An 18,866-nucleotide genomic window follows, 5' to 3' on the forward strand; every position below is an offset into this window, starting at 1 on the left:
CTATAGAATTGGAAAAAAATTAGAAATACTAATTTAGATGACTCTTACTTGGAGATACTTTGGAGAAACATCATATAATTATGGAATTATTGCAGTATTCCTTAAAGATATGTGGAATTACACCCAGTTATAGTCTAGATTCTCCTAATTTTCAACATAAGTGAACTCCTATTACACTGAATACGTTTCTGCACCCCTTTGTATTGCAATATACCCAATATAAAGCAAGTCACTAAAAACTATACAAAGTAACATTTAGTTACTCTTTAAACAGAACTTTATAAACATAAACTATCACCAAAACAGCTTTCATTCTTATAGAAATATATGCAAGAATGAATATCTTTTTGTTTCTTTATGCAAGCAGACCTGACTGCTCTTGTAGATGATGATTGTAATTGAAGTGTCAACCTAATTAACAACTAAACTTTGAATAATGCTAATGAGAACTGAACATGGCATCAGAGAAAAGACCAGCTCTACAGGTGATAAACCTTCACAGTAGTGACATTTTCCAGTGTAAAGTCACAGTTACTGTGATCTGATCAAAGAAAGAGACCCCCATTGGGTCCAATTATAACTATAGTTTTGAAAAAAAAATTATTGAGTTACGATGTTCATAATCTATGCAAAAAGGCCTTTACAGTATAGGTCTTTTCCCCATAGCTGTGATCTTTTCAATTTATATCCAAGCTCCATAGATCTCAATAAAAGTTTAGAGCCTGATTCGTTTAGCCCATGCAAAGCATACACCAAGGTTCACTTATGTTTTTTCCTCAAAAGAAAAAAAAAAAAAAGTACAAATCTGAGTACAAAAACCAGTTAAGCAGTTCAAGGTTGAAAAAAATAAATGCATGTTTTGGGTTTTTTTTTCCTCTGTACTGTATCATTATTTTAAAGTTATTAAAAATAAGGTTTATTTAATTCCAGGGGAAAAAAAATTCTATAACCTTTGTATAACAAAAATGTGCCCATCAACATCAGCCCAGTTTCACTAAAACAAAAGCAGTAACATGAGGTCAAAAAAAAGAATTGTCAGCCTTAATGTGGTCTCTGCCATGACAGACAAAGCATCTTCTAAATACAAGGCAGGGAAGAGGTGGAAAATTATCTACATTCTTTTAAATCCACATTCTTCTAAATTATACCTTGTGAGTTTAGGGAAATAATGGCAGACAATAAAACAGGGTCAGAGAAGAAAGGGGCAAAGACTATGTAGAGCACAGGAATTACAGGACAAAGTGGGGGATGTGAAGGAAAATGGTATTTTCTGATTTCCTTAGTTCTGGCAGGCCCTATGTAGCCTAACATGAATCGATAAACAGGATGCTTTAGGCAAAAACGTGTTAAAAAGAAAAATATAAAGCAACAAATCTCCCACTTCACTGCAGCATTGGTACGTTACTAGTTCAAGACTATTAAGAACATCCCAATGGGCTGGCAGTTTGAAGGCACATTCTCCAGCACAAAAATGTGTAAGTCAGATGCTCTTTTTTTGTGCTGCCATCCTGGTGGGAGTTCTAGCCTCAAAAAGGCTGTGCCTTTTTGTTCAAAGAAAGTTCCTCCAACTCTTGCTTCTCTCAGGAGGCTATTCTAAAAGGCAGGAAGAGCTCTATTAGATTCCTCTGCAGAAGAACTAGGAGCACAGTGCGGTTAAGAAAAAGCCTGTAGAGATAACATGGTCCACAAACGTGATTTCCCCATTGTCACAACCAGAGTCCTGGCTGAAGCACTGTTGAGACCTGCCTACGTTTCCTTCAAGCTGAGGTCAGCAAACATGCATACAGAGGGACAGTGCTTATCCCACCAAGTGATGGCAAACTCAAGCTGCACGTTTGGGTAGGTTGGCAGCAAATTCTCCCAGTTCCACAGTTTAATTAAAGATAGTCTGATAAAGTAGTTAGTACAGTCAATACAGGAGGCACAGATAAGAGACTGGGGTGCTTTGCACTACTTGGAAGGACTTGGTGCACAGCAGAATTGTCATTGTTTAGATCCATGAACCTAAAACCAAGGAAGTGTGAGACCCCTTTGGGTGATATCGTTACTATCTCTTAAAATTTCAAAGAAAACACACAGTTCTGACACCAAGCCAAAAAAATACCAAGCAACATCTTTATCAAAATCTTTTCCTTATATATGCTTTAATCCATCTATGATTAAGAACGCCAAACTTTTTTCTCTCCCTTCTTTGCATGTCTTAAGCAGAAATAGCCTTTTCCAAAGTTTAAAAATAAAGAACTGTAAACAAACCACAGGGGCTAGAATGCTGTTAAAATTTATTTCTGGAAGACAGTAGTGATCTGTTTCAGAAATGGCATTATTAATTTACACTGGAAGCAAACTGGTTTTATCTTCTCCTAGCAACAGCTTCTCACAGGAAGGTGACTTCATTGGATTGCTAAACACTACCGATGAAGAGCAATCAGAGCTTCAGGAAGGTTTAAATTGATAGAATAGTTTTTCAGAGATTTAGAAAGTCATGAGACCGATATGTGATTTTTCTTTCGTATGTTAATAGCAACATATTGAGTTGGTCATTAAAAAATAATATAGAATCTTTTCAAATAGTCACCCTATGTCCTTTCCAAGATTCCTAATACACAACTATCTGATCAGAAACAAAGCATGACTAATATCTCTTCAATATTCATGTGAGCAGAAGAATAGAACTGCACGTAAAGTTAAAAAATAAATTAACAAAATGATGTAACTAGTAATCAAAGCCTTCGCTCCTGCCAAAACTTAAGCACACATATAAATTCAAGCACATATAGAAGTACTCAAAACATTTGTTGCCTGAGAAATGCAGAACCGTGCACTGGGGTTCCCAGTGACTACCAGATCTCTGAAAACAAGATATCCAGGTATTTCTCTGGTATTACTGACAGTTGTTATGCTTTGACCTATTTTTTGGTGTTCCCCATCAGATCATGTCACTATAAAAGTAAGCCCACTGTCATCAGCGAGAAAGTGAGAGAAGATGGCAGAGAAGAGAAACAAAACAAAAACCTTACAACAAAACAGAATCAGCTACGATTTATATCAATACTGTTAACGAAAGGGCTTCTACATGTTTGATGTTATCTACATGCACAGGGTGTAGGCATCTCAGATAGCCCTCCAGCATTTAATCACAAATACTTGTTTAGATGAAAACAACTACCTACATGCAAATGTTTTCAAAACTAGTTGTACTTTTAAATCTCACGTTCTATCTTCTAAAACTATACTGAGGGTCAACAGAACATCAACTCTAAGAATTTATTCAAAATAAACCGTTGCCTCATAGCACTACAAACACTGCTGGCTGCTCTGAGTTTCTAAAGTATATTAGCAATATTTTTTGCTATGTTCTGATGGAAAAAGATAATAAATTATTATATTTAAATTTTTTTAAAGATCATCTTAGTTGCACTGTTACATGTTGACCATAGCTTCTTTGTAATACTATTAATCATTGTAATTTCAGAAATAATTTGCACTCCCAATAATTGTTTTATAAAGTAACTGTTTAATTTTCTACATGGATTACAGCCTACTTCTCCAATGCTGCTTTTAGAACAGTAATGTTTACATGCCCAATTTATGGTGTTAAAATCCTGTGACTTTAGGAATCTCAAAACTAAAACTCTAAAAACTCATTTAGATTCTGTATTGCACCATAGTGTGTAGGCACCACGGCTACAAAGGCTACGCATCTTTCAACAGCTCTGTAGATTTTATGGTTAACAATATTTAACGACCACAGAAGATGCTAAAAACCTATAAAGCCTACAGTTTTCTGAAGGTTATATTTATAAAAGTTCTGCTTAGTCTATGGAGAAGTCAGTAAGACTTAGCTGCTAAACGTGATGCCCTCAAATCTCTGAGCTTTTTTCTGAAAGTGTTTAAATTTGAGCAAAGTAGTCGTCTTTTTGTCAGCGTTAACTGCAAGCAGGTATTGCAGGATCAGGCCCAAAATTCATAACTTTGTGTCTATGGTCTCCACCAATTTATATACATCACAAACGCTCTTTGTCTAAAGTCTTACGTTATTAAAGTGGTGATCTAAGTATTATTGTATTAGGAAATCTACTCCCACAGTAGCAGCTACTTATTTTCATTTTTTTAATTAAAAAATAATAGACAAATTCACAGTGAAATGATGAAATTTAAAAACAAGTGTTCTTGTCAGAAGAGAGGAAAAAGAGGGTTTTTTCCCCCCACTAAGAAAACAAAGGATTCCTGAAAGTCTTGCACTGATTTATTTTTCCAATTTTAAATACCTTAGGAGTAGCGGAACTGCTACTGGCATGGTAGTATTTCTAACAGTCAATAAATCTAAAATATTATGTGTGAATATTGGAATGAAGCCATTAAGAAGATTACAGCATGCAACACAGCAGAGGGTCCACATGAAAAAAGGACTGGTAATTCAGGACAACTGTGACCACTGACCTTTGCACAGTCAAGACCACTGGTCAGTCTGACAGAATAATAGAGTTCACATGCATAGAAAGTCATCTAGCCTGTAACTATAATTTAAATGCTTAAGTTAAAGGCATTTTAAAAAAATCATTCAATCTCAGTTAATTTATTATAGTTTATTAGACATTGCCGTATAATAATGTTTTTTCGATCTTGAATTTATCATGAAAAAAATCACGATCAGAGCATTTTAATAGACACATTACTTATACATGGGTAAACTATTAAATACCAATGCTGTGAGGATATCATTGGGATTATTGATAAAGAAAATAATCACTCAGTTTCCTTTGGACACCAGAAACAGTTTTGGAAAATTCTGAAAATACTGCATTTCTTTCGTTAGGCTGTTAACCAACCTGGAATCAGTTTTTGAAAGGGATAGCAAGACTTTCTGCTTTTATAGTTTCAGTTCTTCATTCTATTTTAACACCCTTCAGAGGTACTTACTATATTTTTTCATCAGAAGTTTTACTACCTTTGTAGGTACGCTTATGACGTTTATTTATAGAGGTTAAAATGCTTCACATATTTAAGTAACTTTGACATTTGCTTTAATGTTTTGAGTCTAACTTGCCATTGTGACTCTACACCCCTATGGCTTATACTTTTTAATCGAGGTGTTAGCAGTTGCACTGCTCCTCATGAATGCAAAAGATGGACAAGAATTTTGTCATTTTATGAGCCAAACACGGACGTTGTCTGTGCCTTTTGATTCCAGGTTTTCCAAATACAATTGCATATGCTTTTCATTCAATTGTTTTAAACTGCTTTACAACTGAAGTAGAGGAAGAGATGGGAATATCTGAATGAAAAGCTTAATTATAAAATCCTCAAAATCTGCAAGGTTGGACTAGATGATCCCTGAGGTTCCTTCCAACCTGTGATTCTGTGAAGTATATTTCACATAAAACATAATTGCTCTGTTTTGTTCTATATTAGATATGGAATGAAGTATCTTAAGTCTCCTGTATAGTCTGTACACTTGGGTAACCTTGATTAACATTAATAATAGTAACATGCGTATATCCTGGGGGAGAATATACTTCTTAAAGTATGAAGATCTGTATCCTGATTTTTCTTCATACTAGCTGACTCATTTAGAGATAATTTCGATATGCATCTGTAAAACACATGAGAAGTCCCTCTCATTGCACAAATGTCCATTTTTACTGTTCGAAGGACCTCCAGCTACAACTCCAGTATCTTATGGAAGAAGATGCCTAATTCTCAATTCTGCATCTAGCTATTATCTGACAAGAGGTATGTACCTCCATGACATTATAACCTCAACCTTATTCACTGAATGCAAGGTCAGTTAAAATCACTGACACACCAGAAAAATACTTAGTTTTTAGTTAACTTGTTATACTCTTGAATGATAGAGTACAGTCAAAATTACTGTATATACATGCATGTGTGTGTGTGTATACTTTTCCATACACTAACATAAAAATCACAAAAACATCAGTATAATTTATATAGACTTTTACATTTCTGAACTACAGTTGATACTCAGTCAAAAGAAAGACTGACCAGATGATCTATAAAAAGTCTAGATTTTAACATCATTAAAATCAAAGGGAACTGACATTAATATAATCATCACGAGTTTGATTTCTATTGTACCAAATACAAACAAATTACCAACAAAACCGAAAGACACAGTACGTCACTGCAGCACCTTACATTAAGACAGTTTGTTTTTATGATTTACAATTTCAAAATATAAAACTCTTTCATTTCACATTTTGATATAAAATTCTCTGTGCTCACAACCATTTGTGATAGCTTGAGCATCTATAACTAAATAATCAAAACTGTTGTTTCACAATGATATTCTTTTAGAGCTCTATTGGGAAAAAACAAGGTAAGTGAATTTTGTGACTATTTAAAATGATATACAGAATATGTTCCCCTATAGGTAGTAAGAAAAAAAAGTGGGGGGGACACCCTCTGCAAGATCAAAGTCCAGAAAGAACTGGCACTTAATTTATCATCCTTTACAGACAAAAGACAGTTTTCGTCATTTCAAAAGGATCAGATGTCTTTTATGACAAACTGGGTTTGCAGTTTAATTTACAAATAGAATTCTAAGTAAGCAGTCTTTGCTCTGCCAAAGCAAATGACAAACAGTGCAGGTTTTCATTCACGCAGCCCTCAGCAGGATAGAAGAGATTAAAATAAAACTGAAATAATTTAGAGAAAACAAATAAATGTTTCAGAAAGTTGAAGAAGATCAAAGCCTGAATTTTCTGACCCCAACTGTACAAGCATTTCTTATTATATTGACCAGTGCCATCAGATCATTAATTAAAAGGAAAACGCTGGCAGGTGGCAGGGAAGCAGAAGCCGATAATTGGCCCCCTTCTTCTTTTTGCCTTCAAAAACTCTCTCGTTCTTTTGCAAGACATGCCACTAGGCAGACAGAAATGCCTACTTTGTAATATAATGATTAAGATGACATGAAGAGACTCTTGCGTTTAAAGCAGCTATGCCTAATGAATGCAGCTAGCTTTATAATTATGATCCTACTTTTACAATAAGGAATACGATGTTCCATTCAACATCTCCTCGACTGTCAAAAAGGTAAAAATCTCAAATATAGAGGTCTACACTTGGTGCTTTTCACCCCCTTATTCTTTTCATGGCAGTTAGCAAAACCAGGCAAAAAACCTACTAGTAATTCAAGTATCTATATAAGAAAGAAGGAATGAAATATCGGTAAGACTCACCACTTCACCAGGTAGGTTGTTCAGGTCATTAAAAGGGGTTTCTAGAGTGTTTGTGTCAACATTTAGCAAAACCACATCCTCCAGCGATCTATTTTTTACTCTCTGTTAAGAAGAGAAGAAAAAAAAAAAGAATGGAAAAGCATTTTACTATGATATCCTCCTGAAGCACATTTTTATTGCAATGAGCTAGATTAGAAATGATGATTTTACAAAGGACAATAATGGTAAAGACAACATATTGAGCTTTACATGTGGGATTTGTGAATTAGACAGGATTCAGATTAGCTTTTAAAAACACTTCCTCTTCATCAAACAGTACGGTTATAGTAACAATCTCTGAAATACACGCATATTCAAAGTGAATTCTTGAAAAACCAAGATTTACACAAAACACAGTTAAATATACTGAACTATACATATCTTATAACAACGTTTGATTCTCTCATATTTGTGAAAGATGGGGTGTTAATCATGTAATCAGATTAAAACCAGAAAACTAAGTAATTGTTAGCAGATTTCTGAAAGTCCCAAGCAGGCGATGCCTACTAGCATTACTGAAGAATGGATGAAACAATTTTCATCAATGGACATGACTAGCAGCTAAGAATTAAACAATTTGTTCTTTTCAGGAAAAATGATAAAACTCTTTTCTACACTGTCCTACAGTAACATGTAATAGTGCAGTCCAGGAAATAATTCCAGAAGGAATTGAGTGACGACTTTTTCAGAGCAAGCCTTTCTGTTTCACTATTTTCTGATGGAATAAGGAAAAAGATTCTAGTCAAGATACTGCGATCTGCATTCATCGATTGTAAGAACTTGATTTAAGAGAACAGAAGTTCTCTTAAATTCCTAGAGTTCAGAAGTATACATGTAGAAGGCTCCTTTTTGGAAATACAAAAGTGCTAGTGGCTCAGACTCAGGGAGAAGCCACCTAATCAGCTCCGCAAATGTGAATTGATCCTTAGAAACTGCTTTAGCGGAAGTGTAAATCAAATAAAATTCCCAAATCAATTACCTACTCTGTGTGATAATCAAGACTGCACACGTAGGCTTAATGGTGTCATCATATAGTTATGGAAAGAGGCAAAGCTATTTATGACCCAGCTATTACTTACCGCTTCAGGGAGTTCTATTATTTTGTTGTATGTTTAAATCTGAAAAGGCTACCTCCTGTTTTTTGGCAAAAAAAAAAATTCATTTCTAAATTAATAGTTTTGAATGTTATGGGATGAATGTTAGGCTTAGATTTTCAGAGGGACAGGAGTGTAAATTATCTGGGAAATCAGAATGATGCTGAATTCTGATTGATGGTGACTCCCAAATAAATTTTAACTGTTCTTATTACTGGGAAAGTCTGCTGCTGAACCACTAAAAAAGGCAGAAAAAACCTACCAGTGAGCTATTAAATAGACACAGAAATCATGATGTAGAGCTTACATGTCTCCATAAAACACTTCAAAAGCAAGATTTCAAAGAGGGACCTTTCTTACTTTGTAAAGCATCTGAAGCTTAAATTTTGTAATTCTGTATGCTAAAATCCAGGGAAGCATTTCCATTTAATTTATCATTCATGGTGCACACATCTCATGCTTACCGGTATGCAGCAGTGTTTAGTAAACCTACCTCTATTAAGCTTAAGTGGACGCCAATTAGATAAGGCATCGGTGCACTGAAGAAAAAAGTGGAAAAGATCAAATTATTGCTTTAAGTACAAACTACTACAACATTTCTGGAGCAAAAAAAAAAAGTTCAATCTTGGCACATACAGTCCCCAATAAACATTCACTGTTTAAGCCTATACTAAATGTACATAGTTGCTACTGATATTTTTGCTAGACCAGGGATTGATTTTTTAAAAAAAAAAAAAACAACTCTGCAGTAAAGATGACAACAAAATAAAGGACTCTACTCCTAACTATGGAAGCATGAGCGAGAAGACATGCAAGGCTTACTAACCAGTCTGCCATACCATTCAATAACCAACCATGCTGCATGGCAGAGCTAACCTAGCAGATGTTCCAAAAGTGGTGTGTCTAGAACTACAGTGGTTTTAAAACACCTTTCTAGAGAATATGGTACCAGTTAACATCACCACACTGCAACGCAAACATCATCAACTCCAGTTTCGTTTCTGAATGTGCTTCTGAAACCCTTCCTTGGTGGGCTTTGGAAGCTGTATAATATCTTCTTTAACGCAAGATAGTAAACTTCTCATTTCCAATTTGAATGAGACAAGGAATTATATTCTCAAAATAAAACCAATATCCACACACAAAGCCTCTGGAGTGAGAACTCCTGCAGCACACAAGCAAGAAACTGAATTAGTCAGGCTAATTTATCATGGTTTCCTATAATCTGCTGTTTCTTCCTCTACCGAATGCTTTCTGGCAACATCTGACAAAGAATATACTCAATAAGCAGCACTGAAGGGAAAAAACATCCAACAATTATCACACTTTTGGGTACTGAGAGATTACTAAAAATATTCACTCCAGAGAAGCAAACAATAGATAGGCTGGTTTAAGCAACTCAGTGGGAAACAAAATATTAAGGCAGTGGAGAGAAAAAAAAACTAATAAAAATAACCTCTGAAAAATAAATGGAAGGTAGAATGACTCATACGAAATTACAGATAGCTGACATACAATCATTTCTCCCAATGTATTAATTTTGTCACAGATCTGAGTCACTGGCACCAACCGATTGGCAATTGACTTCCTGAGGCCCAGGGAGAGGCTTCACAGCATCAGTTCACATGGCCACATCAATTTGGTCCCAACTCTGGGAGCACAAGTAGCAATTCTCACCTTCTTCCAACTCCGGCCAGTTTTAGAAAAATCTGTACACACCATGGATTAGCCAATTGCTCTCATTAACAATGTCCCACAGCACATGTTTTTACTATCAAAATAAAGGTTTGCTGAGACTGCAAACTGCCATGGCTTAGGGTTTCTAAGCAATGGGGCTTCCAAAAGGGGAAATGGAGACCTTTATGTCCCCACACATCTTTTTCTTAGTCCAATACTGAAAAATTTCAGCACCTCCTGATGACTTCATCCAGGCTAAGGCCTTATGCCTTTGTGGACTAAACACAAGTTACACAGAATCATAACTGGGTGTCACTCCGGAGCAGACATGCATTTATATTCAGTGAGGAATCAGACAGCTTTAAAAGACTCTGATTTTAAGAACACTTTATACTACGTAACAAATTTAACCAAGCCAATGAGCAAGACTATGACTGACATGTAACTGAGGTTTTTTTCTGCTGAATAAACAGCAAAATAGATCTTCAGGTTCATCACATCAGATTTACCTTAGTGTTACAAGTAACATGAACTGGAAGAACTATGGTGAAAGCAAGCACTACATCATGTGTGCATTTTATGCACACTTGTTTTCTTGTACACTGACACTGTTCTAGCAGCTTCACCAGGCCTGTACTGACTTTAAATTGCTGATTATTTGCTCCATTAATAAATCTGTCATTAAAAAGGGTAGTGTGTAGCTCTTTTCTGTAGAACAAAGCAACAGCTACATCATTCCGATTTTGATAAGATAACAGAATAAAGGTACAAAGCTAATTAGATAAACACATCTTGAAAATGCATGAAATAAAAATTGCAGCTATGGAAAGTCAATTTGATAATTTTCAGTACATAATGAATTCTACTACTGCTGGATTCTGAAGCCTTAACAGCAGAGGTTTGTAATACGTACACGAAATTGCTTGCTATGATACTACTGGGAGCTGCTATCTAGTTTTTCTCTTGCTTATGCATGCTATTACCAAAAATGTTATTAATCTACAGCATCATTGCCTAAAATAATTACTATGTTATGCAAAAGATGCAAGTTCATTCTAAAATAATTGTCCCATTCTCATGAAAATAGGCGTGCCTACATGCCTATATCCCAATTCAGAAGAGACCAAATCTCATAAAAAGATAGGTTGCAATTGTAACTTGAATTTTTCTAATTGCATTATATTCTTAGCAGAGCATCAGTAGAACAGATGCTTTATCATCCACAGACAAAACTGCCATACATACATTTATCAGTGACTTAGTTTGCCAAGAAATCATACAGAAATTTGATGAAATTAGCTTTCTCCTTTAAAGAAATCAATTTTATTCAAATAAAATTACTATATCAATATTCAAATTTATTTTTGTAAAGGCTTTCTTGAAAGCCAGCCACCTTCTGGGCTGAGTGCAACGATATCTTTTTGCCTACTTAAATGCAGAAAAATAAAGTCTTAAAAAATATTCAGAAAATTCAATTTTTTAGTAACTCTCCTGTGTTTTCTTCCTCAAGATATAAAATGAAAATAGCTTTCACAGCCTAATATTTTGCTATCCTTTAGAAAAATAAACTTATTATCTCTGCTTTTTTGGATAGTTTTCCAGTTCTTGCACTGGAGTTCTCAGAGTAGAATTCAAGGCCAAGATAAGCTACGTGGAAGGGGAAAAAAAATCTGAGCAAATAAATACACAGTATGTTCACACACTGGACCTCGCAAGTACTCGTGACGTGGCCAATCCTGGCAGCATTACAGTCCACACTGATGTTAAGTACCGGTGGGTTTGGACTACTTTAAGAACATCCGTTACATTATGTCTAAAACCAGTCTGTATATCGGGTTGCCTGATAGAACATAAGAGGCTTTTTGATTAAAAAGGCAAGTGGAAGAATTTAAATAATTTTTTAATATAGATCTGTTTTACTCAAAGCTATATTTTTCTTTTCTCATTGCCACAAAATGTAGCAGCTGAACAGTTTATATAACTTATCAAATTCTAACCCCCACAGAATTATATCATTTATCTTTCTGAAATTTTGAAGATATATAGTCCAACTCATAAAAAAGAAAATTGTGCATTTCTCTCAAAATATGTTGTATGATTAACATGTAAAGAAAAGTTGCAGGATCAGGGCTTATATTCAAATCAGTAGATGTAAATGTATTTTATCTTTGTTTAAAAATAGCCTTAATTCCTTGAAACAAACAAAATTATCAGATGGATAATCCCATACTTCATTTATTTGAATACCATTTCAGAACAACACTAAGAAAATGAGAGTTCATGGGAGAAATCCCAAGAAAGTCCAAGTAGAGCAACGACAGTATAGTTTCTAGAAATGAAAATGCATGTTAACCTAAAAGGAAAAAAGGCACTTTTATAAAAAGAACTTCACTTTATCAAAATAAAAATATAAAAAATAATTAGAAAATTACTTTATTAATTTTAAATTGACATGACCGTCTTCGACCGTATATTAGGTCTGGCCTAGCATAAACTTTGACCTTATGAAAACCTTATTAGAAAACCATTGAGGTTTTCTAACTTGATATATCATATACCAATGAGGAAAATATTTATTCACTATTAGTACACCAAAACATGAGGAAAGCTAAGTATTTTATGTGTTTTTATTACACTATTCCAACCTGTCTCACAAAAGAACCATTCAAGCCAGACATGAGCAGACAGAGAAACGTAAATGAACGAAAATCTGAGTTAAAAGGTCTGAATTATAGTTACTGTGGTAAATTCATCAATTGGGCATTTCCTTTCATGAACTTTATGTTTCCATTTGAACATCTCTAAAACAGGGAGACTTTTTTTTTTGCCCCCACTCTTATCGTACTACTGTGAAAAAGGGATATAAATGAGTTTTACAAGTTTAAGAAACTCCATGCTTCTTTTTAATGAGTAAAAAAATTCTCAGGTAATGCCATAATGACCTAGAATCTCAACTATTATCATCATCACAAGAAGCTGTGTACAGCATCTAACATTATTATTTCTGGAAACATTATCTGTGCTTAGAAGGGGAAATAAAGAAAAATATATCTTCTAGTATTCAGGATGCACTCTGCAGGGTACAGCTTCCATAAAGGTGTTGATCTACCTACTGAGAACAGCATTTATGGATGATACTGAAAAAATTACAAAGCTTCTGGCAGTAAGCTCAAGTAATACAAAAACTAAACAAATACATCCAAGCACTACCCCCACCGTGGTGCATTTTATCAAAGCTAGGAGGAAAAACAATTAGGACAGAGTTTCTTCAAAAGAAAACTATCATTAAAGATGAAAGGCTTAGCTATAGTTGAAAGTAAAGGGAGAAGTGGGAGAAGAATATTTTATTTCTTCTTACAAAAAAAAAACAATAAAAAATATACATATGCAGTATAGGAACTTTCACAGAAAAAGATATACCATAGGCAAATACTGTAAACTTGAGGAAAAACTATCAAAGAGACTTAAGGAAACATAATGAGAATATCCTTGAAAACAAGAAGTTCAATAGACCGGGTGAAGTTCAATGGAAGATCAATATTTATAGGCTCCAGAAGAAAAACAAAACAAAGTCCATCAAACATACAAGCATAATTAACTCCTGTGAAGGAAAACATTAGTAAGAGAAACATAGACTTATGTTGGTAGGCATCTGACTTGGACTCGGTTTTTATATATAATAACAATTCCTGATCTCTCAAATGGCTTTCAATGGTTCATTTTTCCACCACAGACCCATAGGATGTAGTTAAAATTAAAGTCTCCAGGGGTGGATACTACTGTTGTAGCTGCTTTAACGGAAACTCTCATTTGGTATCTCTGACACTACTACAAATAAAAGAAAACAGATCTCTTCTTAGCCTGATATCTTAAAACACAGCCATGTGGAAACATTATCCCTTGCGGGATCAGAAGTGATTGAAAAAGTGATTCTTTCTTGTTCAGCATAAAAATTTGCCAAAACCACAAAGTCTGTCACATAAACAGAAACACATCAGGAGAAGGACAATTCTTATAACGAAAATTTTGGATGTACCAAAAGGACATTTTAAACTCTTTCAGGAAGGTATTGCATAGGACCCTGAACCTGGCTGACTGTAAAATACAAATATTAAATCATTGGCTAGACCTAAGGGAAACACTGATGCCTACTAATGTTTAATTCTGGACAAACTGATCAGGTTTGTGGTTTTTTTTCCAATGCTTCTCACTTATCTCAAGTTAAAATAAATGCCAGATAAAAGAAAACCTCAACACAGCTGCATTTAAATTACTGAATCCATTCTCTAACAATAAAACAGGAACAGTTATAAACATGATTCTAAATGCTACACTGATAGTAATCGGCACTGTAATTCAAGGCACCAATTCAACCACCAGGTAAAGGCATGCTGAAATATCTCTATTCAAGTCACCATTTAAGCATTGGCTTAAATGCTTTCATAAACTGGATCCTGTCTATTTAGTCACAGAAGTTGTTAGTGTTTTCATCTGTTACTCGGAATTACAAGACAGGTAGGAATCTCAGAAACTGGGATAACAGGTTAACTGTCTTACCAGCAGTAGTCCAGAAGATGTGGAGGGAGCACTGGGATGTAAATGTGTTGCCAATACATTGGATATAACAATGCAGCTGACGCATGAACACAAGCAGTTAACTAAAAATAAAAATACACACACAGAATTGGCAACAAAAATATGAATGAAAATACAATATCTTAAATTAACTTTTAGACATGTAAGAATCTTAACCTGCCCACACCACCTATTATAGCATTTTTAATTACTTTAAATTGCTTAAATGCATCTATGAAGAACTCTCATATACACATACAACATTTGCAAGAAGTCAGACTAACAAGTCAATTAAAAGCTAGCCCTGCTCAGCTATTTCCTTGAGAAGGTAATAATAAACATGCACTACTTGATATTTATCAAATGTGGCTACTGCCACAAACAGAAAGAACTTGAGTGCACCCCAGCTGTGCTCAGCTCTGCTGAGTGGGAAAGACCCAGGGGAGTTGTTTGGTCCACATTTCTGCCATTTGGAACAACTGGAATTGATCCGAACCTGCATAAAGCCGCAGAAGAGCATTAAACTCAGGAGCAGGATTAATTTCTGTTTGTGTCACTACCTTGATTTCCAAACTACCTTCAAAAAAATCTGAAGTGAGTATTCCCTGTGACAGCAAAGCAACTTCATTACAATTTTTGAAACCCCCCTTCCCAAAGCAGAGACTGGCAAGTCTGGCACCAGCATCACCAGAAAATGAAGGGTTCCTTGACCAAGAAAGGCAGTGTTACAATCTGCTTACCATTCAAAACCTGTTTTTCTAAAACAAACAAAAAACCACCCCCCAAAAAAAATCCACACCCCCACACACTCCCCACCCCCCACCCCCCAAAAAGAAAAAAAAGGATCTATGGAATTGATTAGAAACATGATCTAGTTCACTCCTTGAGTGACCACAATCATCTGCAATACCTAAATAATTCAAATTTGACCTATCAAATACCACTTTGCTACCAGCCAGTCACTCAATTTAATTTACATTATTATGCAGCCACAGAGTTACAACAGAATGAGACAACATCAACACTGTGTTCAAAATGAGGTAGCCTATATCCAGAAAAAACTCCACTACAAATCTAATAAAATAAAGGAAAAAATACTTCAAAAGGGAATGCCCCACATAGAAGAGACCAAGCTTACGGAAAATGTCAAGACTGTACTAATGTTTTATATCACAACAAAATTACTATCTGAGATTAACCTGATAATAGTGCTGTTTATTAGACATGTACTTTTACAGTAATGAAATGAAGAGCTAAAAATAAAATTTAAATCCTGTCCATACAGCAAGTGCTAAAACATTATGGATTTTACAGGAATAAAAAAAAACCTCTTTGTGGAAGAGATCATCAGTTAAAGCTTTCACACCCTTGCTGTCTTGGACATTTAGACTTGTAAATAAAAATTATACTGCAATTTTGTACATGTACTTTTACACTAAAAATACAAAAAAAAATAGTAAGACCATCGCAGCAGAAATCACAGACAATTACAATTTGTGCAGCATAGTTTGCTCAGCACTCAGATTAATATAACACGATTAAATATGGAAAAGAAGAGGGTCTGAAAGCTCCTGAGGGATATCATTAGGGCAAATTGCCAAAGAATGAAACATGAGCCAGTCAGGAGAGTCTGGAAGCTGCAGTAGTACCAAGGGACTTGAATGTTCGACAGTTGGAGCTTCAGTAATGTGTGAACTGCAGGTTAAGGTATCAGGAGACTCTGTTCACTGACACACAGAATGTCACTATTGACCAACGAACTGCCCAAGCCTGACAGCAACACTACACAAAACCAAGTATATCATAATTCTGTATTTAAGCTCTTCCTTTCAGATTAACATCTTATTTCTTAGCTTTACATTAAACTTCTGCAATTATTCTCATTTTAGACTTATAATAATGGCTACTTTAATAATGACTGTTGTTACTAAGAATTAATTGATTTTGGGGAAGAAATAAATGAGTATCTTATTCCTCTTCTACACAGTGGGATTTATGAGTTTTATTTCCATATTATCTCTCTTTGTAGTTTAACTAATACTACTGATAGCACAGTCAAGCTGGGTATCATGGTTTTTTGCTCTTCTACCCAAAATGGATACAGAATTACTAATTAAGATGTCCACATACTACTGTACATAGTAGATACATTTCAAACCACAACTACCTATATCATAATTCGCATTTCATATGTTTCAATCATAGACTGAAATAAAGCTGAGCATTCAGTTATGCAGGATATCCCCCAAAGTATACAGCCTCCTCCTCCTCTTAATAGGCATTCTTAAATTATGAATTAAGATGCCTATACTATTTGCATGGAGAGATATTTTCCTATCTTACACATATGTCTCTGTTGTATTTGAGTTCTCACTTTAACAGAGGAAATGGATAATTCTTTAAAAACATTTGAAGTTTTATCAACTCTCTTGTTTTACAACCTATATTTTGGTGTGGCACTCAGAGTGGCATCTATTTAACATTCGTAACTAAAAAAAGAAACCTACTAAATTTTAGCATTTCTAGCAGCAAAGGTAAAGATGTGATTATTTACACATCAAAGTTTTGCTGTATAGTTCCTTGCTTTTCTACTTAATGACATCTTAATGTAACATCTTATATAAACATTTCCACCTATACTGCTGCAGTAGGTTTCCAAATATTTTAGTATGGCATGAATATGTTTTATAGCTTCCTGTGGTACACAGCCTGTAATACAAGCAGCTATGGGATTCTGCTGCTCTTCAAACCGTATGACATTTAATACTGTGCCAGCTCTGCCTTTAAGCAAATACTGGTAATTATGGATTTCATATTAAAAATTGCACACTTTCTGGCAAATTCTCTTTTTGCCTTTTTTACTATTTCCACAGTGAATGCATTTCTCAAATGCATTAGTGTAGCTGTATGCTTCTACGGGAGAACTTATCTTGGGCTGCATATCTCCGGGACACAGGGCTCTACCCACCCTGGGGACAGTGATGCACAGACATCAATACGATGGATACAAAATGTCCGTTTATTTGGCTGCGTCACACGCTTATATAGCTCTTGCGCTTCCTGTTCCTGCCACTCCTATGGGGAGGAGTCTATCTTTCCGTCACATCCCGTGATCTTCCGGTCGCCGATCCCTGTCTATTCCCCTACACATTAGTTTTTAAATAACTTACTTCTGTAACTGACATTCATTCTTCTAAATAGAATGGGGACTACTGCAAACCTTGGAACAAAGCTGCATGTCTTGCGTAACCAGACAGTTCACGAGATCTGAAAAGCATTCGGGGACCAGGTAGAGCCCAACTGCTTACAGCAGAACACAGAGGTCTATAAAGGCAACACTGGATTTGTAGGGCTGTCTGATAGCACCTGGGCTTGGAAGCAGAGCCAGGCAGAGCCCCGCCAGGCACCCTGCCGAATGCTGGAGGAGATGGTAAGGCAGAGAGTGCAGCACAAGCTCCTAAGTGCAGAAATGAGCATCTGTTGCTTGACCAAGCGGCAAGACCTTTTGCAGAAAACAATTCTTTACACAATTTAGGGGGGACGGCATTTGTATGGAGCCTGTCTGTTGACTGCTATCTATTCCAAAAGGAATTATCAAGATCCACCTTTTTAAAAAATTTGTAAGAGAAATGTCATAGATCAGAAAAATCTCTTTTTCAAGTCAGATAGTTGTTATCCTGAATTATCTTGAAGTCATCTTCAAGGCTGCGTACAACCTTACCTATTTTGCCATCGACAACGAGATTACATCAACTGTGAACTGTGATTCTCTTTACAGATAAGCTTGTATATATAAAGTGAAAGCATCTGTGCAATAAAATTTCCTATATATGTATACAAACATATCATTGCTCAAATTTTTTTTCAGTTTGCTAAAAAAGTCTGAGATTATAACAGAACAGTGCTGCAGAACTGACTTACTGCAAATCTGATAGTTTATTACATGTTCTGAGGCAACAACAATGTTAGAGACATCCTCCTACAGTCCACCGCACTGGAAAAGACCTACCAGAGTTGTGTTTCTATCCATAATAAAATGGACAGGCAGTTTTTAAGTAACGTTTTTGTCTGTTGAAACCCATTTGTCGATACTGAACAGAACTTTTAATATTTCTGCTTCCAACAATTTTGATTTTTTAGACTGTTTTTCTCCGTTTCATAGAAACAACTTTTGTTTAAATCTAATTATGGCTTTTAAATTGGTTTAAATAATTTGATTTTTAAATGATATAAACATGAGTCAATTGACTTGAACTAGTTAAAAAAACAACTTTTA

At 35.2% G+C, this 18,866-nt stretch overlaps 1 protein-coding gene across 4 annotated transcripts in view; it reads right to left on the bottom strand.

Annotated features, from left to right (window-relative positions):
* DENND1B (DENN domain containing 1B) overlaps positions 1-18,866 on the bottom strand; it is a 169,885-nt gene that overhangs the window by 43,992 nt on the left and 107,027 nt on the right. For all 4 annotated transcript variants that reach the window (XM_075097220.1, XM_075097222.1, XM_075097221.1 and 1 more), the window contains 3 exons: positions 14,573-14,673; positions 8,832-8,877; positions 7,206-7,307 (listed from right to left, as the gene is read on the bottom strand). In XM_075097220.1, coding sequence (XP_074953321.1) covers positions 7,206-7,307; positions 8,832-8,877; positions 14,573-14,673 — 249 coding nt within the window. The remainder of the gene's footprint in view (positions 1-7,205; positions 7,308-8,831; positions 8,878-14,572; positions 14,674-18,866) is intronic.

Source organism: Phalacrocorax aristotelis, chromosome 6 (assembly GCF_949628215.1).
Source record: "Phalacrocorax aristotelis chromosome 6, bGulAri2.1, whole genome shotgun sequence".
Classification (NCBI taxonomy): domain Eukaryota; kingdom Metazoa; phylum Chordata; class Aves; order Suliformes; family Phalacrocoracidae; genus Phalacrocorax; species Phalacrocorax aristotelis.